We start from the raw sequence: 23,475 nt of genomic DNA, 5'->3' as shown, positions 1-23,475 counted from the left end.
ACTCCAGAGAGAAGGAATTTTTAGAGCTATCATTTTTAAAAAACACTCACACATCCGTGTCTGGGGTTTCCCTCTCTCTTTCAAACAGCAAGAATCCTGACCTCCCAGTGGTGCTGCTTAAATCCCTCCTGTACACAGGGCGTTTCGGCCCGGGGGTGGGAGGGGAGATGGGCGTGTCGGGCAGTGGGGCGTTTCCTTGGCAACCAAGGGCAAGCTCACGCCCACGTCGAAGATTTGTTCCTTTGCCCAGGTGTGTGTTCCAAAACATACGTGAACCTGTAGCGTCGCTTGCCAAAGGTTAGTTCTGTCGCTCGCTGATTCTCTGCGAGACCCTGTCCCCTGTCACTCTCTGGGATGGGGTGGGGGTGGAGAGACACGGGACGGCAGCCGCGGAGGGCGGATGCCCCAGTCCCCAGTGCTTCGCCGCACCTACGCCGGCACCTCTCTGATGTCCGCTCTGCTACCCGGTGAGGTTGGGGACCCCAGTCCGATGCTCCCCAGAACCCTGCCGGTACCCAGCCCGGCGGGTCGGGGCTCGGGGATCTTGGCGAGGACCCGAAGCGCTGGATCCGCCGCCCGCTCGCGCCGCGCGGTGGCCGCAGCGGCCCCGGGTCCCCGGCCCGGGGGCAGCAGGAGGCGGGGGGCCGGGCATGCAAATGTCCCGCGGGGCGGGGACGCCTCTCGCCGGGATAAAAGCTCGGAGCGGGGCGCCCCGCCGAAGCCGCTGCCTCCCGGGAGCCGGCCTGTGCGCTCCGGCCCCGAGCCCGCCCGCTCCTCGCGGGCTCCCGGTAAGGACGCGCGGCGGGTCGGGGACCCGAGGAGGCGGGGGGAGAGGGCGCGCGTCGCGATTCCGGGGCCAGTGCGAGCCGCCCGCGTCCCCTTGGTCCCCGCGTCGCCTCGGCCCACGGACGCCGTCCAGAGCCCACCACCTTTCTCCGTGGGAACCAGGGAACCAGAGCACCAGAGCCTCTGCTGTGCCCTCCCAGGGACCGGGCAGGTGGCATCTCCCCAGGTTGTGCCAGTTTGTCCCCAGGCCATCAGCCGACCAGAGCGAAAGGAAGTGCGTTCGTTCGGTGTGCCGGAGGTTAGGAGGGACTTAGATTGTCTTGGGGGTGGGGTCGACGGGGGTTAACAAGAAACGCTTGCACGAGGGTCTCTGGCTGTTATCCTAGTTTTTTCATAGCCTTCTGGAGACGCTTTGGGAGGGGGTGAAAGGGAGAAACAGGCCGAGGGGGAAAGGTGTGGGTGTGTACACGTTTGGATGAGCAGAACTAATCGATTTTAGAGGCGCAGGCGCTGGGCAGAAACTCCCAGCCAGACCCAGCGAGGGACCCACCTCTGCAGAGTAGACACTTAGTCGCCTGGAAAGACGACTTTACCAGCCTCCCTCTGCCCCACCCCCGCCTCCGACCTCCTCTCCTCTGAAGTCCTTTTTAAAGCTAGCACCAACCTCAGGGATGGCCCCTTAAGGTCTGGGTTTGCCAAGGACAACTCGTATGGACGTGCCTGGTTCTGCCCTCCCTTCCTGCATCCCAGCAGGTGCAGCAGGGAAGACGATCCAGAAGACTCCCAGGTCCAGCTTACCGTCCCCCCGTTTTATGGTGTCCTCGGTGGGGTTTGTGCTGGTGGAGAATAGGTCCTCCGCTGTGCAAAACCCGGCAGAACCGCCCCAGGGAAGGAGGATCCCTTGGGAATCACTTTGAAGACCCGAGGGCTTTCCAAGTGGAGATAAGGCAGATTGCCGTCCTTGGACCTACAGATCCTGAGCTGGACGGTGGAATGAGAAATGGGAAAAAAGGAGAGGATTCCTTCTGAGGGAAGGGAGTGGTGAAGAGATAAGAGACATTTGACACTTGTCTCCTCCTGTTTCTGTTGGGGTGTGTTGCTGGGGCTCTTCTGGTCAGTAACAGGATAAAAGAAGACTGGAAACATGTCGGAGTTTTGGTTAATTTCTGCCCCTGGCGATAAGGAAAATTTACAAGCGCTGGAGAGGATGCACACGGTCACCTCCAAGTCCAACCTGTCTTATAACACCAAATTCACCATTCCCGAATTCAAGGTAAAATTCCCGGGAAGGAGAAAGGAGGGGATGAGCTGGGGTGGGGCCAGTGTCATCTGGGAGGCCAAGGGGAAGAGCAGGTAGAGCTGCCGAGCATCAGCCCGGGAGTAAGCCTTCACCCATAGCCTCGCATTAACTGGGGTGCCTGTGACCTAGAGCCACAGGACAGAATGAGTGGGAGAGGAGGGTCTATCTGGCTAGCATTGTCTTCCAAAGGTGGAGGATTGGAGTGCCCGCTGTGGCTCAGTGGGTTAAGAACCAGACTAGTATCCATAAGGATGCTGTTCAGATCCCTGGCCTCGCTCAGTGGGTTAAGGATCCAGCATTACCGTGCGCTGTGGTGTAGGTCGCAGAGGCGGCTCGGATCTGGTGTGGCTGTGGCTGTGGCAGAGGCCAGCAGCTGCAGCTCTGATTTGACTCCTAGCCTGGCAACTTCCATTCGCAGCAGGTGCAGCCCTAAAAAGACCAGGAAAAAAAAAAAAAAAAAAGTAGGATCATCACACTTGGATCCTCGTAAATTGTTCTCCCAGATCCTCAGATTCTTCCTGTTTTGTCTTCAACATCTAAGAAGACTACAGCAATGGTTTGAATGTGTAGGCTTGGCGTTTCAAGCAGAGTGGAGAATTCAGCTGTAGCGGCGGGGGTCACTGTGGAGGCTCAGGTTCAATCCCCGTCCCAGGGCAGTGGGTTAAAGGATCCAGCGTTGCCTCAAGTGCTCGGATTCAGTCTCTGACTGGAGAATTTCCATATGCTGCAGGTGTGGCCATAATATATATATATATATATATATATATATATATATATATATATATATATATATATAAAGAAAAATGAAGAAGTAAATGTTCAGGCGTGGAGAGGTACAGACTTGATCGTGCTCTCGAGTGAGGAGCAGGGCAGGAAATCTGGCATCCCCCTGGTTCTGATAGAAAGGGGGGGGAGTGATAACTGGGCAGATGGCAGAGAGATTTTAAAATGAAACAAACATGAAAGAGGAGCAAGAGACCTACAGTCTTCTTATGTCAAAAAGAGTGGACTTTTTGCCGCGCTTCCCAGGGGAGGAAGCCTAAGGCAGTCTTTGTGCCCTACGGATACCCCATGGGTTCTGGAGGGTGCTGCTAGCTGCCCAGAGGTGGCTCTTGTCGTAAATGTATGTATAATAGAATCCTCTTTCAAACCCGTCTGGCAAACTGTCACTGCAAACTGCACCTGTCACTATCATAACTGTTGATTGAAGCGTCTACGATTGCTAGCATTTATGGAGCCCTATGCAGGGCCAGGCCCTTTAAGTGTGTTTTCTCGAATCTTCACAACTCCCACTCATAGATCAGGACAGACCGAGAAAGGAGACCAGGGTGGTAGAGCTGCTAAGTGGCCGTGCGGGGTTCTGAAGCCATATCTTGCTGGCTTTTCAAACGGCCGCTATTTTTCCAGGGTCAGATAATGTGGAGCTCAGTAAATTAAGCATCCATTTCTTACTTAGTATGTTTGAGGCGCTGTGCTGGATCCTCAGGTACAAAGATTAAAGTAAGACAGGACTCCTGCCAAAAGTCGCTTAAAATCAGGAGTTCCTGCTGTGGCGCAGTGGGATCAGAGTCTTCTTGGAAGTGCTGGGATGCAGATTCACTTCCTGGCCCAGCACAGTGGGTTAAGGATCCGATGTTGCCACAGCTATGGCTTAGGTTGCACCTGCAGCTTGGATCTGATCCCTGGCCTGGGAACTGCATATGCCGCCGGGTGGCCGAGAAGGGGGCAAAAAAGAAAGTTGCTTAAAATCAAGTTGCTCGAGAAAAAGAAACTACTTCACTTCCTAGAGATATCCAGTCTTCATAGTTTCCTAATTACTTTTCAACATCTGATGGGTGGTTGATCACGTGGTAACAAAACTTTCCCCTTCTGACTCTGCGAGGAGATCTTAAATACAGTTTTGCACACCAAGTAACTCGCACACCAAGAAACAGATTGTGATAGTAATTTGAAAAGAAAAAGACTTCCATGAATGGGAAGCGGAGGAAAAGCCCTACCAAGGTCATTGTTAATGACGGCGAAAGGTATCAGAGCAAGAATTGGTCGGCCCTTCTTGGAGAAGAAAGGCTTTCAGGAATGATCATTCCTTTAACTTGCTTTGTCACATCCTTCCTTGGTTGTGGAATGAATCCCCTGAAGAACAGACGGTCCTTTATTTTTTTCCTTCTTTTTAAGGCCTTACCTATTGCGTATGGACATTCCCAGTCTAGGGGTCGAATTGGAGCTGCCTCTGAGGCCTACACCACAGCCACGGCAACACGGGATCTGAGCTGCACATGTGACCTACACCACAGCTCATGGCAACACCGGATCCTTAACCCACTGAGCGAGGCCAGGGATCGAACCCATGTCCTCACAGGACACTATGTTGGGTTCTTAACCCATGGAGCCACAGATCCGAGCTATGCATGTGACCTACACCACAGCTCATGGCAACACCAAATCCTTAACCCACTGAGCGAGGCCGGGGATCGAACCCATGTCCTCACAGGACACTGTGGAGCCACAGTGGGAACTGCCATTTTTAGAGGAGGATGCACTGAGGGCAGACGGCAACACGTAGCCACACCTTCCTCTGGCAGAAATGACAGTGTGTCCTGTTCGCCAAAATAATAATAAGTAACAGTAATCCGACATCCACTGATTTCCCTTGAGAGCTCTTCCCAGTTTCCAGTGTGACCACTGAGCAGAGACCACGAAGTCAAGGTGAAAGTTACAGAATCCCCTGCACCGTCTTTGAAGTCCCCCGCCCCCTTCTCTGCTGCAAAGCACGAGCTTCTAACTTCTCTCTGATCTTTCTAGGTGGGGACCTTGGATTCCCTTGTTGGTCTCTCTGATGAGTTGGGGAAACTCGATGCCTTTGCTGAAAGGTAAAATATTCCTTATTTACTACACACAAGGGAGAATGTGACATTGTCGTCAGAGGACACAGGGCCCTGGCTTTGGCTGAGGCCATACTTGACTAAACGCAGTCCTCATGGGTCCCAGGATTCGCAGAAGAGCCAGGGCAGGTGTGCGCAAGGGTGCGGGGTCCACGGCAGCACCGGAGGTCCCTCGCCAGGTTTTGTTTGCTGAGCAGCCTTTGTTTAGGGGGTGCCTTCCAGGTGAAGACGACGAGGGCATAAGGTACTAAACACTTAGAAAAATAGTTGGTACAGCTTCTCCCCCGAGGCTTTTTCAGTGTTTTTTGTTTTGTTTTGTTTGTTTTGGTTTGGTTTGGTTTTTGTAATAACATATGCATGTAGTGAAAAATTCAGAGTACAAAGGAAGCCTGTCCAGTGGAAACTGTTTGCTTCTCACCTGTTTTCCAATTTCCTGTTCCCTCATGTCTCCTCTTTTAAGGCCATGCTATTATACTTTTTAGGAGAACCTTCCAGAGACAGCCTATGCATGTACGTACCCATAAGTATGAACACATTCTTAAGAATAATTTCATGCAAATGATAGCGTGTATTCTGCACCTTGCTTTTTTCACTTAATCACATTTCCTAGAGATACTTTCATGTCAGTCCATAATTGCATTTTAAAAAAACATACTGGCTGCATTACCTTGAATAAATATAACCTAATTCATTTGACTTTCCCTCCTGGGGGACATTTAAGCTTTCTAGTGGTTCACTGTCACAAACAAAACTGTACTTCTTTGTGTCCTTATAAGAGTGGGATAATTAAAAGTTGAAATGCTGGCTCAAGTTATACAGCTTGGCCCCTATCACCCCGCCAGGAAGTTGTTCCTACGCATACTCCCACCAAAGTGTATGAAGATATTTTAGAATATTAAAATCATTATTATTATTATTATTTTGGTCTTTTTGCCTTTTCTAGGGCCTCTCCCACGGCATATGGAGGTTCCCAGGCTAGGGGTCTAATTGGAGCTGTAGCCGCTGGCCTACGCCAGAGCCACAGCCACACGGGATCTTAGCCGCGTCTGCAACCTACACCACAGCTCATGGCAACGCCGGATCCTTCACCCACTGAGCAAGGCCAGGGATCGAACCTGCAACCTCATGGTTCCTAGTCGGATTCGTTAACCACTGAGCCATGACGGGAACTCTGTAAAATCATTAATTTTTTAAAAAAATTATTACGAACCTGGTACATAATCACTGGAAAAATATTTACACATCATAGAAAAGCATAAAAAAGGAATATATGGGGGTTCCCTGGCGGCTTAGCAGTTAAGAATTCAGCGTTGTCACTTCTGTGGCTCAGGTTCGATCCTTGGCAGAGGAGCTTCTGCATGCCATGGGCATGGCCAAAAAACCTCAAAACTGCAGAGCACTTATAAATATGCCAGAGATAAGCACTGTTATATTTGCATATGTACATCCAATTTTTTCTACATGTAAGTATTATTTATGCATGCATATATTAATACAGATAAACATATTACATATTTTGTAATTTGCTTTTTCCTTCATATCTTGTTCTTTTGTTCTCATCATTAACTAGTCCACTGTAATGTTATGTCATATGGATTTGCCGTAATTTACCTTTTACGTAGGCTTTCTTTTCTTTTCTTTTTTGCATTTACTTTTTGGCTGTGGTGTGCAGCAGCTTGATGTGGGAGCTCGGTTCCCCGACCAGGGATTGAACCCGGCTACAGCAGTGAAAGCACCAAATCCTAATTACTAGACCACCAGGGAGCTCCCCTGGGTAGATTTTATTTATTTATTTTTTTTTTTGTCTTTTTGCCTTTTCTAGGGCCACCCCCGAGGCATATGGAGGTTCCCAGGCTAGGGGTCGAATCGGAGCTGTAGCCACCGGCCTACACAACGCGGGATCCAACATACACCAGCTCACAGCAACGCCGGATCTTTAACACACTGAGCAAGGCCAGGGGTCGAACCCGCAACCTCATGGTTCCTAGTCAGATTCGTTAACCACTGAGCCACGATGGGAACTCCCATCCCCGAGGTAGATTTTAAATAATAATCATTCCTTGTCATGGTGAAGATGAAAGGCTATTGTTTAACAAGTGTTTTCACTTGGTTTTAAGAAACGTATAGATGAGCTAGATGAGGAAAGAGTCTTTCAGGGCCAGGGCATACATGGCCAGGAGAGACCAGGGTTTGATCCTCTGGAGAGGGTTTCAGATTTTCAGGGCTGTGGACAAGTGCTTTTGACCATCTCAGTGGAATGGTGCCCTTTCTGGAGTTCCCTTCGTGGTGTAGTAGAAACGAACCTGACTAGGAACCGTGAGGTTGTGGGTTTGATCCCTGGCCTCACTCAGTGGGTTAAGGATCCGGCGTTGCCGTGAGCTGCAGTGTAAGTTGCAGCCGTGACTTGGATCCTGAGTTGCTGTGGCTGTGGTGTAGGCCGGCAGCTGTAGCTCTGATTCGACTCCTAGCCCAGGAACCTCCATGTGCCATGGATGCGGCCCTAAAAATCAAAAAAAAAAAAAAAAAAGAATGATCAAATGCCAGGACATTGTCTGCGATAACCTAACATGCAAGAAAAAGTGGGTTGATTCCTAAATATCAGCTTCTTTCTTAGGCTGTACTGCCCCATGGGAAGGTGGGTCAGACAGGTGCAATGGAGGTCAGCCTACTGCCCTGGGCAGGCAATTGCCTTGTTTTCTTAGCAGCCCTGACAAACCACAGCACGAGGCTGGGCAGTGAGGTGCAGCAATGTTGGCTTAAGAAGTGTGACTTGTTTAAAAAAAGAGAGTGCGAATTGTTCTCAGGCCTGCTGTAGAAATGACAGCTAGTCAATATTTTTAACTTTCTAGAACTTTCTTTGCTATCGGTTCTTTCCTAGTGCAAGTCCTTAACCTCTTTCTTAGTTACCAAAGCCCCCTCTAGCTCTCAAATTCTGTGACTCTGAATTATTGCTTCAATTTAACTTGTTTGTTTGTTTGTTTCAGTAAGCATTAGTGTTTTGTCCTGCTCTTATTGGTTGTACGAGGTGCTTGTTTTTAAGAAATAACGTGAAAATGCGTGAGCAAGCTCAGGCTGTCACTCTGACACAGATACCCCCTGTATGAATTGAAGAGCTGTGTTTGTTTTGTTTTGTTTTTTAAGCAGGGCGCGGCGTGGTAAGAATGAAAACCACTGTGCATTGTTTTATTTTGTTCCTTGTGGATTTATATTCTCAAGAGCCTCCCAGTGGTGGGGAGGGGGGGGCGCAGGGGAAGAAAAGTGATGCGGTCTGAATATGCTCTGGAATTCTTTTTTCTAGCATTTATCTAGCTCAGCGGTCAGATAGCTTTTGTCTGTGGGTTAATACGGGAGCTTGCGATAAACTGGTGGGATATACTCATAAAATAGGGAGATCGGCTTTGGTCAAAAGTTCGCAAGTGTTATTAGATAAATAAATGCTAGCTGGGTACATCACCCAGGCAGCCTGAACCTGTCGGCTCTGCTTCTGGCCAGGAGAACAGAGACGGCACAGGAGTTTTCAAGGTGTATTGTTTCCACATCCTTTTATTATTTATTTACCCGGGGCACCAGAGTGTTTTTCCATGTAACTGGAAGGCAGCTTTTGCTCACTGGAGCCTCCTCTTTATTTTTGATTTCTTTTCCGCATGCTGCCTTGTTAGTTTACTCCTTCTTGGCACCATAATTCATGAACATTTGAGAAACCCAATGATTTTATCTTTAGAAGACTCCCCTCCTTCCTTTTTTCCACCAGCGTTCATGTGCCCTTTGCAGGAGCTGAGCCTGTCTTGCGGTGCTGGTAGAAATACTGCGTTTCACTGGCGTTTGGGCCTTCAGAGGCGCCTCCAGGGTTTCTCTGATGCTTGGGTGACTGCCACCTGCCCCTCTCCCCGCACCCCCCCTCCCCAGGACATTACCTGGCTTGTGGACTAGCTGGTGGCTTTTCTTCATCCACGTGGCTCGGTGAGGTTGACTGCGGCTTGGCTGATCAAAGGTTCCATATCCGAGTGTGGCTGTCTGCTTAGGGATGCAGATCTCAGGTGCCTCTAAGGGCTTTCTAAAGAGAAACGAGCTATAATTGTAGAAAAATTAGCCGAGCTTCTCTTCTCTTTGAGAAAATTGGGTTGGGGTGATCTGCAGGACACGGCTTGGATTCCCTGGATGTTTAGGCTGTGCGCTTTCTAGAGTCCTCAGACCTGCGTGGCCGTCCTACTGTGTGGATTCGAGCTCCTGCTCTCTGCAGCGACTGTTTCAGTGTCTGCTTCCCCACACCCACTCTCCCCCGTTATCACCTGCTCATTCTTGCATTTATTCATTTTTTGTATTTTTTTTTTTTTTGGAGCCACACCTGTGGCATATGGAAGTTCCCAGGCTAGGGTTCGAGTCAGACCTGCAGCTGCCAGCCCACGCTACAGCCAGAGCAGCACCGGAGCCCAGATGCATCTGTGACCTACGTCGCAGCTTGTGGCAACGCCGGATCCTTAACCCACTGAGTGAGGCTAGGGATTGAACCTGTGTCTGCACCGATGCTAGTCAGGTTTGTTACTGCTGAATGGGTTCCTGTTCAGCAGCGGGCACTCCCTCGCCTGCTCCTGCTGTTCAGCTCCCCCAGACTCTCCTCCCTCGCCCCTGCCTTCAGATTTGCTGATTGACCCTCTCCCAGTACACACCCCGCTCCGCTCCGCCCTCATAGCATCCTTCAAAGTGGCCTTGTACCGTTTCTTGTGGGATCCTTGGCTGACTGTCTTCTCACCTGGACCATAAGCTCCAGAAGACCCGCAGAATGAATGAACGGAAGAAAGAATCCTCAAAGAGTAGAGCTGAGCGCGTCCTTGGGGATCTAATCTGACTCCTGTACGTTCCAGATGAGGACACATGCCCAGGCAGAAGCCCCTAGAAAGAGCTGGGTGGGCTGGGGTGGCGGATTTACCAACTCACCCATTAGTGGTCTGTCTGCCTGTGCCTGTCCTGGCCCTAAGTGGTTCCCACCGGCCCCAGCAGGACTCGGTGCCCTGGGCGTTCGGTAGACTAACCCCAAAGGGCTACCTACCACCAACCATTGTTGTGTTTTATGACAACATTTAGTAGTAGTTTTTTTGTCTTTTTGGGGTCGCCCTGCAGCATATGGAAGCTCTCAGGCTAGGGGTCAAATTGGAGCTGCCGCTGCCGGCCTATATCATAGTTGTAGCAATGCAGGATCTGAGCTGCATCCTACACCACAGTTTGCAGAAATGCTGGATCCTAAACCCACCGAGTGAGGCCCGATATCGAACCCGAATCCTCATGGATACTAGTCAGGATTCTTTGTTGTTGTTGTTGTTGTTGTTGTTGTTGTTGTTGCTATTTCTTGGGCCGCTGTTGTTGTTGTTGTTGTTGTTGTTGTTGCTATTTCTTGGGCCGCTCCCGCGGCATATGGAGGTTCCCAGGCTAGGGGTTGAATCGGAGCTGTAGCCACCGGCCTACGCCAGAGCCACAGCAACGCGGGATCCGAGCCGCGTCTGCAACCTACACCACAGCCCACGGCAACGCTGGATGGTTAACCCACTGAGCAAGGGCAGGGACCGAACCCGCAACCTCATGGTTCCTAGTCGGATTCGTTAACCACGGCGCCACGACGGGAACTCCTAGTCAGGATTCTTAACCCACTGAGCCACAGTGAGAACTCCTAGCAGTATTTTTTTTAACACAGACATTGAGAAATGACTTACTTATGTCTTATTCATTGCTCGGATAATTATTGTTGACATTTTTTAAAAGTAATATATTTACACGTTTGAAAAAAATCAAATGGATTTGAGGCATTGTGGCTCAGCGGGTTAAGAAGCTGACTAGTATCCATGAGGATGGGGGCTCCATCCCTGGCCTCGCTCAGTGGGTTAAGGATCCTGCATTGCCGTGAGCTGTGTTGCAGGTTGTAGATGCGGCTCAGATCTGGCGTTGCTGTGGCTGTGGTGTAGGCCGGCAGCTGCAGCTCTGATACTACTCCTGGCCCAGGAACTCCCATATGCCACAGGTGCAGGCATAGCAAGAAAAATAAATACACAAATAAAAAATAAGAATCAAGGGAGTTCCCACTGTGGCTCAGCAGTGAGAAACCCAACTAGTATCCGTGAGGATGCAGGTTCAATCCCTGGCCTCGCTCAGTGGGTTAAGCATCCTGCATTGTGGCGAGCTGCCATGTAGGTCGTAGACGTGGCTCAGATCCTGTGTTGCTGTGGCTGTGGTGTAGGCCAGCAGCTGAGCTCCGATTCGACCCTTATCCTGGGAACTTCCATATTCTGAGGCTGCAGCCCTAAAAAAGCAAAAAAAAAAAAAAAAAAAAAAAAAATTTTTTTAATAAAATAAAAATTAAGATGGAGTCTATGCCAAACTCCACCTTAAAAAAAAAAAAAAGAAATGATATAAAAAGCTGCAAAAAGACAATCAACAGTTCCACTTTAATTCCAGTCTGTCTCCCTATAGGTAACCATTGTTGGGGTTTTCTATGGTTCCTTCCCCGGTGAAACAACACGAAATGAAACACACTCGCACACACACACACACACACACACACACACACACACACACACACACACATACATACTCATTCATGATCCAGGCCAAATATTTACAAATCTACTTTAGCACAAACAGATGTGCAAATATGGGAGTTCCTGTTACGGTGCAGGGGAAACGAACCTGACTCGTACCGATGAGGATGTGGGTTTGATCCCTGGCCTCCCTCAGTGGGTTAAGGATCTGATGTTGCCATGAGCTGTGGTATAGATTGCAGACGAGGCTCGGATCTGGTGTTGCTGTGGCTGTGACGTAGGCTGGCAGCTGTAGCTCCAATTTGACCCCTAGCCTGGGAACCTCCATGTCACGAGTGCAGCCCTTAAAAAAAAAAAAAAAAAAAAAAAAAAACAAATTTACAAATACGCTGTTGATCGTTCATTTGGGATTACACTGAAATTGGTGGAGATTAACATTCTTAAAACTTGTGTGTTTCCATGGGCACAGTCATCTTTCAATTGACTTAATTCTTTTCTTTGTTCCTCTGGTAAAGCTTTAATGTTTTATTCAAAAGCTCCTGTAAATTATTTTCCCCTGAGTGTTACAGCTTTTATTTTGTTGCTGTTGTAAGTAAGCTCTTTTCTCTAAATAGTTGTTTGCAAACAGAGATGTTCATGTATTAACTTAATGACCTGACAACTTACTGAATTCGTTGCTGTTTCTAATGATTTTTCAGCTTCTTTTCTTTCTTCTTCTTCTTTTTTTTTTTTGCTTTTTAGGGCCACACCCACAGCATATGGAGGTTCCCAGGCTAGGGGTCCAGTCAGAGCTGTAGCTGCCGGCCTACACCACAGCCACAGCAACTCAGGATCTGATCCACATCGGTGAGTTACGCCATAGTTCATTGCAACACCAGATCCTTAACCCACTGAGTGAGACCAGGGATCAAACCTGCGTCCTCAAGGATGCTAGTCAGATTCGTTAACCGCTGAGCCATGATGGGAACTCCTCTTTCTTTCTCTTTTTTTTTTAGTCTCTTAGGGCCACCCCCTTGGCACATGGAAGTTCCCAGGCTAGGGGTCAAATCGGAGCTACAGCTGCCAGCCTACACCACAGCCACAGCAATGTAGGATTCAAGCCATGTCTGCAACCTGCATCATAGCTCATGGCAGTGCCAGATCCTTAACCCACCGAGCGAGGCCAGGGTTCAAACCCACCTCCTCATGGATGGTAGTAGTGGTTGCTACCTCTGAGCCACGATGAGAGCTCCTCAGCTTATTTTCTAAAGCGCTTAGTCATGTAATCACATTGTCTGCTGGTATTTTTGTCCCCTGTTCTCTCCTTTCATTCTCTTGCTTAACTGAACAAAACTAGTACTAGTGGCTAGTATTCCAGAAAAATGTTTGTTGGTGCTGGTAAGGTAATCTTATTCTTGTTTCTGCCTTTAATTTGGGTAATTTTAGGGTCTCGCCATTAAGTATCATTGAGCTCTTGTTTTGAAACATGTTGTCATGCTACGGAAGTATCTTTCCGTTTCATTCAGAGTTTATCTGGAATGCGTATTGTAATTTTTGTCACATTCCTTGGAGAAACCCTCCTCGGAATATGGAATTCTGTTTGCTAATATCGTAAGATTTTTGCATCAGAGTGTTGTATGCATGGATGCCTAGGATGGGTGGGGTCTCTTGTTTTCTTGGTATGAGTTGATGTATGTCTCCTGGCGCGACGGCATCCGTGAATTTCACATCGGCTCTGTCCGTGTTTCCGTACGAGATGGACTTTTCTGCTCTTACGGCTGGATCCTAAAGGTCTATAGTGGGAGTTCCCATTGCGGCTCTGTGGGTTAAGAACCTGACTTGTATCCCTGAGGATGCAGGTTCGATCCCTGGCCTCCCTCCGTGGGTTAAGGATCCAGCATTGATGCAAGGTTGCAGATGTGGCTTGGATCCAGTGTTGCTGTAGCTGTGGTGCAGGCTGGCAGCTGCATCTCTGATTCCGCCCCTAGCCTAGGAACTCCCATATGCCGTAGGTGCGGCCCTAACATTTTTTTTTTTTTAAATCCTAAAGCTCTGTGACAGTTATCACTGCACTGAAGGAGGCCCTTTGATGGTCCCTATTGTCTCTGGTATATTGTTCCCTGTCTTGTTTTTCGTTTGTTTGTTTGCTCGTTTTCTTTTTTGGCTACCCTGTGGCACACGGCGGTGCAATTTCGACCTTTGGCACAGCTGCAGCAATGCCGGATCCTTAAGCCACTTAAGCCCAGGCTGGGGATCGAACCAGCATCCCAATGCTCCAGAAATGCTGCCCGTTCCTTTGCACCACAGCAGGAACCCCTAGTGCTCCCTGTCTTGAGTCCACACCACCTGCTGGTTGTCCCTTGCGAGCATCAGTGCTCTACTCCAGCCCCGCGAACTGGGTGAAAATCCCCACATTCTAGGCGAGAGCATCCGTGTCCTCCGAGTTAAGTTGCTGTGCAAAGCCACGTCGCTGCTGAGTGTCTTCACCTGGTCTACCCGCTTCTCTCCCTTCCTGGCAGGTGGCAGGTAGCTTCTCCCCCGCCTACCCTGTCTTTGTGACTTTCTTCAGGTCCTGCTGGGATCGGCTCTGCTTTGCCTTAGTTGACTCCATACCTGACCGGCCTCCTAATTAGCTCTCCCCAAACCAGAAGTGCATCCAGCAGGGAAGGTGGAAGATGCTGGGTGCCGTGCAGAATGTGCGGGGCAGGGGCCCGCCTGCGGCAACGTGGTGAAACTCACAATGTGATTCTTTGGAGGTTGTTCAGTATCCGGTGCTTCCTTTTTAGACCTGAGCCAGCTCCTGGGAGCCAGAGCTCCACCGTGCTCCCGATCTCAGCCCAGTCGTGTCTACACAGCAGTTTTCATGCCTTCCAGAGATTGCAGCCACTTAGACATTTTCAGGAGCTTAAAGGGCAGCGTTAAATGGTGCTTGTTTGGAGGTGGCTTTATGTCCGAAGCTAGTATCATTCCCAATGGACAACTTACGTGTATGCTCCTCTTCTGGGCTCTTTTGCATCTCAGTCAAAGTCTCCCAGGGCCCAGGCACCTCCTTCCTGATCACCCATTTGAGACTCCAGGGAGGACTGAGCCCCGGGGCCTCCACCTCCTAAACCTGCCCCAGAGCTGTCCACTCCTCTGCCTTCATCCAGGCCACCGTCACCTTGTTCTGTATTCCCCCAACCAACTCCCTTCCCTCCTCCTGCTCCCCTCTCATCACGCTCCACACAGCAGCTCCAGTTATCATTTAAAAACACATGATCACATGACTTTTCTTGCTAGAAGCCCTTCCGTGATTTTCCAGGGCTCTCAGTAGAAAATGCATAAACTTTGGGAGTTCCTGTTGTGGTTCAGCAGGTTAAGAACCTGACTAGTCTCCATGAGAACGCGGGTACAATCCCTGGCCTCGCTCGGTGGGTTAAGGCTCCGGTGTTGCCATGAGCTGTGGTGCGTAGCTCGCAGACTTGACTTGGGTCTGGCATGACTCTGGCTGTGGCATGGGCCAGCTGGAGCTCCCATTCGATGCCTAGGCTGGGGACCTCCATGTGCCACAGGTGCGGCCCTAAAGAGCAAAAAAAGCAAAAAGGAAGACAATGCGTACACTTGACTCTGGCTCCCAGGTCCCTAACCAGGGGCCCCAGGGGTCCCCTTAGGGCCCACTGGCCCAATCACCTCCCACTGCACTGGAGCCATCCAGGTCCTGCATCCAGGTCCTCCTCCCCCAGCTGGGAGGCCCCCACCCCGCCCCGCTACCTTCGCAGGGTGGGCCAGGAGTCACGCCATCTCAGTTTTGTGCGTCTCCTCCTCCAGAGCCCTTCTCCAGACCAGCAGCCAGCCTGGTTCCTCTAGGTCAGCCTGTTTTAATGCTCTGCATTCCACACACGGCTGTTTAACACTTGCCTTGTTTGTCTTCGTGTGTCTCTTATGGGGTATAAGCCCCAGAAAGCAGGGGCAGTCTTTCTGAGCTCAGCTCCTAGAGCAGTGCCTGGCTCGGAGTGGGTGCTGAACAAATATTTTCTCAGTACATGTCCGTCCTCTCTGAGTTGTGGGCCTTCTCTCTAGCACCTGTGCCATCTCCTGGGGAACCAAAAAAAAAACCAAAAAACAAAAAAAACATGCAGGTCCTGGGGCACCACCTCTAGGGATGCTGATTGGGTATGTTGGGGCAGGGCCTCGGCATCTTCATTTTTCAGTATTCATTCATTCATTCATCAACATTCTTTTTATGGCCGTACCTGCAGCATGTGGAAGTTCCTAGGCCAGAGGTTGAGTCAGAGCTGCAGCTGTGGCATATGCCACAGCCACAGCAACACTGGATCCTTAACCCACTGAGCGAGGCCAGGGATCAAACCCTCAGCCTCATGGATGCGAGTCGGGTTCGTTTCCTCCGAGCCACAATGGGAACTTCCAGAACATGCATTTTAAGGTCTTTTTTTTTTTCTTTTTGTCTTTTTAGCGCTTCACCTGTGGCATATAGAGTTTCCCAGGCTAGGGGTCACATCAGAACTGCAGCCTCCGGCCTACACCACAGCCACAGCAATGCCAGATCCAAGCCATGTCTGTGACCTACACCACAGCTCACGGCAACACCAGATCCTTAACTCACTGAGCGAGGCCAAGGATCAAACCCAAGTCCTCATGGATACTAGTCGGGTTTGTTACTGCTGAGCCACGATGGGCACTCCAGAATTTGTATTTTAAACCAAGGCAGGTGAGCTTCAGACTTTGAGGACTTTGCTATAATTCAGTAACTCTTACACAGCCAATATCCTATTGGATCCTAGCATACTTCTGGGAAGGGATTCTAAATTTATTTTACAAAGTTTAGAACAATTTTTTTTTCCGGAACAGGTAACACATTCCCATGCATCACAGATAAAAAACAGCATCAAAGGCTGTATGTGGAGAAGTCTCCCCTTTTGCTCCCCCAGCCAACCCCCTCCCCAACCCTACTTAGGAAGCTACTTGTATGAGTTGCTTGGATAAATTTCTGGGGCTTCTTGATGCGAGCACACGCAAATTCCAGCATCTATTTTTATTTCTTCACTTTTCAAATACAAAGTAGTCAGCCACATGTGTCGAATCTGGCTTCTTTCTTCACCCAGCAATATATCCTGGGAGATTTCTGCCATCAGTAAATACATAGAGAGCTTTCTCACTTCGAAGCGACCTTGTACTCCACGTGGGGCAGGGGCCGTCTTTTATTAACCAGCCCCAGAGATAGATCCTTAGCTTATTTGCTTTTATGGGGAAGCGGGCTGTTGCTGGTAGTGCCACAGGGTGGACTCTTGCTTCTGCATCTCTCCTTTGCCCATATCAATGAGCCGGTGTATCCGCAGGTTGAATCTTGGAAGCAAATTCCTGGGCCCTTGGGTTCTATGCCTTTTGTAATTTTGATGAATGTCGTCACATGTCTCTGATCGCTTTGCATTTTTACCAGCAATGAAATGAAAGAGTCTCCATTCTCCTGTTCTCTTTCTGGTGTGCTGCGAAATTTGGGGATATTTGTGAACTTGCTAGGTAAGAGATACGACCTCAATGTAGTGTCGGCTTTTTTTTTACGGCTTTATTTAGACATAAATGATGTGCCACAAGTGACGAGTTTTTACAGTGTACAATTGGAATAATGGGTTTGACACAGGTGCGTTAGTGAAACCATCACCATTGTCAAGATAGCAAACACCTGCTACTCCCAGAAGTTTCCGCATAGCATCTTCTTCAACGCTAATCTTCTGTCACTGTAAGATTGTGTGCGTGTTTCCAAATCTTTACAGACATGGAATGGTAGAATATGTACTCTTTTTTGCTCACTTTTGGTTTGTTTTCACATTCTGTATCATTGAGAGTCATCCATATTGTGGTGTGTATATTAATAGCCGCTTTTTCTTTTACTGCTGCGTATTCCCTTTTATGGGTCAGCCACAATTTGTTTACCCGTTCACCCATCAGAGGACAGTTAGATGGCTTCCAGTTGCAGACTATTAAAAATAAAGCTATTGGAGGAGTTCCCGTCGTGGCTCAGTGGTTAGCGAATCCGACTAGGAACCATGAGGTTGCGGGTTCGGTCCCTGGCCTCGGTCAGTGGGTTGAGGATCCGGCGTTGCCGTGAGCTGTGGGGTAGGTCGGTGGCTACAGCTCCGATTTGACCCCTAGCCTGGGAACCTCCATATGCCACAGGAGCGGCTCAAGAAAAGGCAAAAAGAAAAAAAAAAAAAAGGCTATTGGAGTTCCTGTTGTGGTGCAGCAGAAGTAAATCCAACGTGTATCCATGAGGATTCGGGTTCCATCCCTGGCCTCGCTCAGTGGGTTAAGGATCCAGTGGTGTAGCTTGCAGTCGTGGCTCAGATCCTGCATTGCTGCGGCTGGGGTGTAGGCCAGCAGCTGCACTTCAGATTCGACCCCTAGCCTGGGAACTTCCATATGCTGCACCTGCAGCCTTGAAAAGCAAAAAAAAAAAAAAAATTGTTACAGTCTTTGTATTGACATGGTTTCATTTCTCTTGGGTAAATACCTACCCCTTGAGGTAGCTAGGATCCTGGTACCCGAAGTGTGAGTGTGTACATCCCTTTTGACCTTCAAACCTTTGCATTGCTTCCTGACTCTGTGGGGTGGGATATGGCTTAGAGAAAGGCCAGGTCAGGACCTTCTAAAGCACAGGGTCCCAGGCCCTGGTGTCCTTGGCATGGACTGAGCTTGATATTGCAGCTGCACTGAGTGTTGCTCTTTTGTAGACATAAGGAGTGGCTTTTTTTTTCTTTCTTTCTTTTTAGGACCTCTCCTGGGGCATATAAGTTCCTGGGTTAGGGGTCCAGTCGGAGCTGCAGCTGCTGGCCTATGCCACCGCCACAGCAACGCGGGACCTGAGCTGCCTCTTCAACCTATACCACAGCTCATGGCAACATCAGATCTTTAACCCAGTGATGGGGCCCCGGGGACAAACCCACATCCTCATGAATAGTTGTTGGGTTCTTACCTCCGCTGAGCCGCAGCAGGAACTCCCCTCCCCACCTTTTTTAATGCAATGCCTATTCTTAGAACAGTTCACGGTCTGGGAGATTAGGTCGAAGAATAAAGGGAACATCTGGAACCTGGGTAGCACGTGAGTGATGCAGGAATGGCCGGGGACCGCAGTGACTCTGCGGAGCATGGGCTGACGTCCTGCTTCACGTCCTAAGGTCTTATCCAGCCCGCTGGCCAGGATTTGCTGAGTGTCCGTGTGTTTTCTAGGAGCCATTGTATGTTTGCAAGAACTGATGATCGTACAATGGATGTGTCACCAGCCATCTGTTTGTCGAGTGGGGTATCAGATGAGGAAACCGGTGCTTATGCGGCGGGATCATTTATATGGCGGAGGGAGGTGCCTGGTGTGGGCCCCATGAGGGCAGCAGCTGTTCCTTTTATTCATTGCTGTTTCCCGTAAGGGGGCCTGGTACAAAATGGACCCAGTATATTTTGGCTGAGTTGGGTGGGGGGATCTTCCAACATGGTGTTGTATTTGTTAGGGGTGACTTGCCTTGAGGAGGGGGCCCTTGGGCTGTTGGGCTGTTACAAAGCTTGCGTAGCATCCAGGTGGCTCAAGATATTCCAGGTGGCTCCAGAAGGCTGGCTTGGGAAGGGCAAGGGTGGGGAAGGGTGTGGAGAAAGAGGAGGCGGGACAGGGAGGGACAGGGAGGGACGTGTCCTTCTCTGCTAAGGAGTTCGAACGTCAATATTTGAACTTCTTGGGAAACCACTGATAGCGATGAAGCAATGCAGAGGCAGGCTAAGGTGTGTATTTTTAGAGATCCCTCTGCCTGCCCAGGGAGGGATGGGCAGGAGGAGGCTGGAGGGGCAGGAAGAGCAGAGAGGAAGCTGCTGGAGGAAAGCTGGGCAAAAGTGGCACAGTGACCCAGGGCAGGGCTTGGACAGGTTTGCGGTAACTGGGGGAAAGAAGGAGCTGGAGCCAAGGAACTTTAAAGAAGGTGATGGCATCCGGTGTGAAGGATCAGACCAGACCTTGACATTCACCAGGCTGGTCTCCACCCTCAAAGCCAAGAAAAGGGTCGACCCTTTCTCTTTTTTTGTCTTTTCTAGGGCCACACCCATGGTATATGGAGGTTCCCAGGTTAGGGGTCTAATCGGAGCTGTAGCTGCCAGCCTACGCCAGAGCCACAGCAACGCAGGATCTGAGCCACGTCTGCGACCTACACCACAGCTCACGGCAACGCCGGATCCTTAACCCACTGAGTAAGGCCACGGATCGAACCCGCAACCTCATGGTTCCTAGGCGGATTCGTGAACCACTTCGCCACAACGGGAATGCCTAGACTTTTTTTTTAATTGACATACAGTTCGCACACTAATATTCACAGTTCCTTGTCTCTAGTCTGTTTTCACGGTAGTGTAGCAGTTGCCACCATCAAATATTGTCATCGTCCACAAAGGAAACCCTGTGCCCATTAGCAGTCCCCTCCCAGGGAGCAGCGAGCTGTTCCCGAGGCCTTGTGTTTGTCCTGGTCAGCTACCGAGGAGCTGTGGGACCTCAAGCACGTCCCCACCTCCCCTTAATCCCTAAAGGCCCTTCCAGCTGTGACCCCATGCGATAATTCTGAGTGGGCAAGTTATGTTATGGTCACATTTCCATAATCCCAGAGTAAAGTTAAGCGTTTTTTTTTTTTTTTTTTTTTTTTTTTAGGACTGCACCTGTGGCATCTGTAAGTCCCCGGGCTAGGGGTCCAATTGGAGCTACAGCTGCCGGCCTACAACACAGCCACAGTAACATAGGATCTGAGCCGTATCTGCAACCCACACCACAGCTTAAGGCAATGCCGGATCCTTAACCCACTGCACAGGGCCAGGGATTGAACCCGCATCCCCTTGGATACTAGTCGGCTTCATTACCGCTCAGCCACAGTGGGAACTCCAAGTTAAGGATTTTTTAAGGGGGGCAGAGCTTGTTTCATTTTATTTCTTTTTTTCTTTTTACCACTGTACCTGGCATATGGAAGTTCCCAGGCTTGGGGTTGAATCGGAGCTGCAGCTGCCGGCCTACCCCACAGCCCCAGCAACACAGGATCCCAGCCGCATCTGCAACCTATGCTGCAGTTGGTGGCAACACGGGATCCTTAACCCACTGAGCGAGGTCAGGGGTCAAAGCTGCATCCTCACAGACACTATGTTGGGTTCTTAACCTGCTGAGCCACGATGATAATAAAACAGACAAGTCATTCTGCAGTAATTAACGCCCTGATTTGCGTCTTTATGTAAATCATTCGTTTTGGGTTTCCTCCTCAAGGTACACTTCCCAAAGTGGAATTACTGGTTCACAGACATATTTAAAGTTGTTCATACCTATTGCTAAATTGTTTTCCAATGAGGTTGCAGGCACGTGGTGTTTCATCAGACCCTTGCCAATTTAGTGCCTTTAAATAACTTGGTTCAGGAGTTCCCGTCGTGGCGCAGTGGTTAACGAATCCAACTAGGAACCATGAGGTTGTGGGTTCAATCCCTGGCCTCGCTCAGTGGGTTAAGGATCCGGTGTTGCCGTGAGCTGTGGTGTGGGTCGCAGACGTGGCTCGGATCCCGTGTGGCTGTGGCTGTGGCTGTGGTGTAGGCCGGCGGCTACAGCTCCAATTAGATCTCTAGCCTGGGATCCTACATGTGCCGCAGGAGCGGCTCAAGACAAAGGCAAAAAGACAAAAACAAAAACCAAACTTGGTTCATTTCCCTGGCAACATGAACATGATGGGTGATCATTTGAATGTGGATTTCTCAGATCACCAGCATGAGTAAGCCCATTTCCAGGTGTGTCTCGGTCACCTGTCTTCCCATTTTGTGGTCTGCCACCTCTGGCCTCGGCCCTTCCCTCTCCTGGGAGGGCGGAGGTTGCCAGACTCTGGTCTGCTCTTCAGCCAGGAGCACCGAGGCCCAGCTCCAGGGCGTGGGGCCCCGCAGCCGGGCGGGGTGCCCAGGCTGCGTGGTGGATTGACTTCTGGCACATCCTTCAGAACTCAGATAAGTGTGTGCTGATGCTTAGGGGAAGGTCTGGTTGTGCCTGAAAGACCCCAGAGCATTTCGGCCTCGTTTCAGAACAAGGAGCCTGCTTCGTCCGTGGCCCGCTAGGGGGCAGATTTTCTCTTAGGGCAGGTCGGCTTCTGGAAGAGGACCAGGAGTTGCTCTATTCGGTGATGTGGGGGAGTCCAGCCGCGCGAAGATGTCTCTCCTGAGGGACTCTGCCGAGTGGAATTCCTCTAAAGCTGGAAATATTTGTCCGTTATGGAAACTCCGAGGTTCTGAGAATCCAGGACAGAATTCCATGGACAGGTGTACATGGGGCCAGAGTCCCCAGAGCCAGGACCTCCCAGAGGCCTCGTGGGATCTTGTTTGCATAAAAAGAACGTCACTCTGTTACTCTCCTCACATTTGCCTGATGACATGCTCCAGGGCATGTCCTCGGTGGAGGAGGAAGCAGGGAGTCAAAGGAGGAGTAAGGCGCCCAGGGGCTCATAAGTCACCAGGGACCATGCTCCCCACCGGTGAGGATGCTTCTGGGACTCACCTGTCAGGGCCGCTGTGTGGCTGGGGAGGGAGGCTGGGCCTGTGATGGTCCCTTTGTCTTGACACTGAGGCCAGTTAACACTGTGGGGGGGTAGTCAGGGTATGGGGGTTGGGGTCCCCAGAGAGGGACACATCAGCTCCTGTGTCCTGCAAGCAGCTGGTGTGGGGGATAGAGGCTTGCTTTAAGGCAGGGCTACAGCATTGGTACCGGCCACCAGCAAAGGCATCGGGGCAAGTTTCTTGGCCCCTGAGCCTGTTTCCTTGGCTCCTGGGGCCTTTGCCTCATTGGTCCTGTGGATTCTATGTCTATGCTAGTACCACAGAGTTTGTTTGTTTGTTAGTTTTTGTTTGTTTTATGGCTGCACCAATGATATAGAGAAGTTCCTGGGGCAGGGATTGAGTCCAAGCCACAGCTGTGGCAACACTGGATCCTTTAACCCAGTCTACTGGGGCAGGGGTTGAACCTGTGCCTCTCGAGCTGGTGCAGTCAGATTCTTAACCCACTGCACCACAGTGGGAACTCCAGTACCACACTGTTTTGATTATTGTAGATTTGTAGTAAGTTTTGAAATCAAGAAGTGTGAGTCCCTCAGCTTTGTCTTTTTTCTTCAAATATTCTATCTGCTCTTTTCTCTCCCTTCTTTTTCTGGGATTGCCACCTGCATATGTTGGTCCACATGACGGTGTCCTTCAGGATCCTTAGGCTCTGTTGACACTTCTATTTTTTCTTTCTGTTCCCCAGACTCAATACCTCCTAATGTCCTGTCTTCAAGTTCTCTGAGTCTTTCTTCTTCCTGCTCAGCTCTGCCTTTGAAATTCCCTCCAGTGTATTTTTCACTTCATGTATTGTATTTTCCAACTCTTCCAGTTTCTCTTTAGGTTTTCTCTCTCTTTATTGATATTTCCATTTTGTTCATACTTTGTTTTCTTAAATTCACATTTTCTTTTAGTTCTTTGGGCATCCCTAAGGCAATTGTTTCAAAGTCTTTGTCTAGTAGATCTTCATCTTTTTCAGGGACAGTTTATGTTGATTTATATTTTTCCTTTGAATGGACCTAATTTTCCTGTTTCTTTCTTTGTTTTGTGATTATTTTATTGAGCACTGAACATTCAAATCTAATAATGTGGTAACTCTGGAAATCATATCCTCCTAGGATTTGCTGTGGGTTTGGGTTATTTTTTGCTTATTTATTTATTATTTTTTTTTTTTTTAGGGCTGCACTCACAGCATATATAGGTTCCCGGGCTAGGGGTCGAATTGGAGCTGTAGCTGCCAGCCTGCATCACAGCCACAGCAATGCAGGTTCTGAGCCGGGTCTGTGACCTACACCACAGCTCATGGCAACACCAGATCCTTAACCCACTGAGTAAGGCCAGGGATCAAACCTGCATCTTCATGGATGCTAGTCAGATTTGTTAACTGCTGAGCCACAATGGGAATTCCTTGCTTATTATTTAAAAAAAAATT

At 49.7% G+C, this 23,475-nt stretch overlaps 1 protein-coding gene across 8 annotated transcripts in view; it reads left to right on the top strand.

Annotated features, from left to right (window-relative positions):
• The window catches only part of ATP6V1C2 (ATPase H+ transporting V1 subunit C2), a 51,494-nt gene continuing 28,228 nt past the window's right edge, over window positions 210-23,475 (top strand). For 3 of the 8 annotated variants that reach the window (XM_005655276.3, XM_003125387.4, XM_021087847.1), the window contains exons 1-3: window positions 697-788; window positions 1,905-2,059; window positions 4,889-4,956. In XM_005655276.3, the coding sequence (XP_005655333.1) occupies window positions 1,931-2,059; window positions 4,889-4,956 (197 nt within the window). In that variant the 5' untranslated portion in view covers window positions 697-788; window positions 1,905-1,930. The other 5 variants (XM_021087843.1, XM_021087845.1, XM_021087842.1 and 2 more) reach the window with 5 other exon arrangements.

Source organism: Sus scrofa, chromosome 3, assembly GCF_000003025.6.
Source record: "Sus scrofa isolate TJ Tabasco breed Duroc chromosome 3, Sscrofa11.1, whole genome shotgun sequence".
Taxonomy (NCBI): domain Eukaryota; kingdom Metazoa; phylum Chordata; class Mammalia; order Artiodactyla; family Suidae; genus Sus; species Sus scrofa.
Note: the sequence above shows the minus strand (reverse complement) of the source record. Positions and strands in the feature narration are given on the sequence as shown.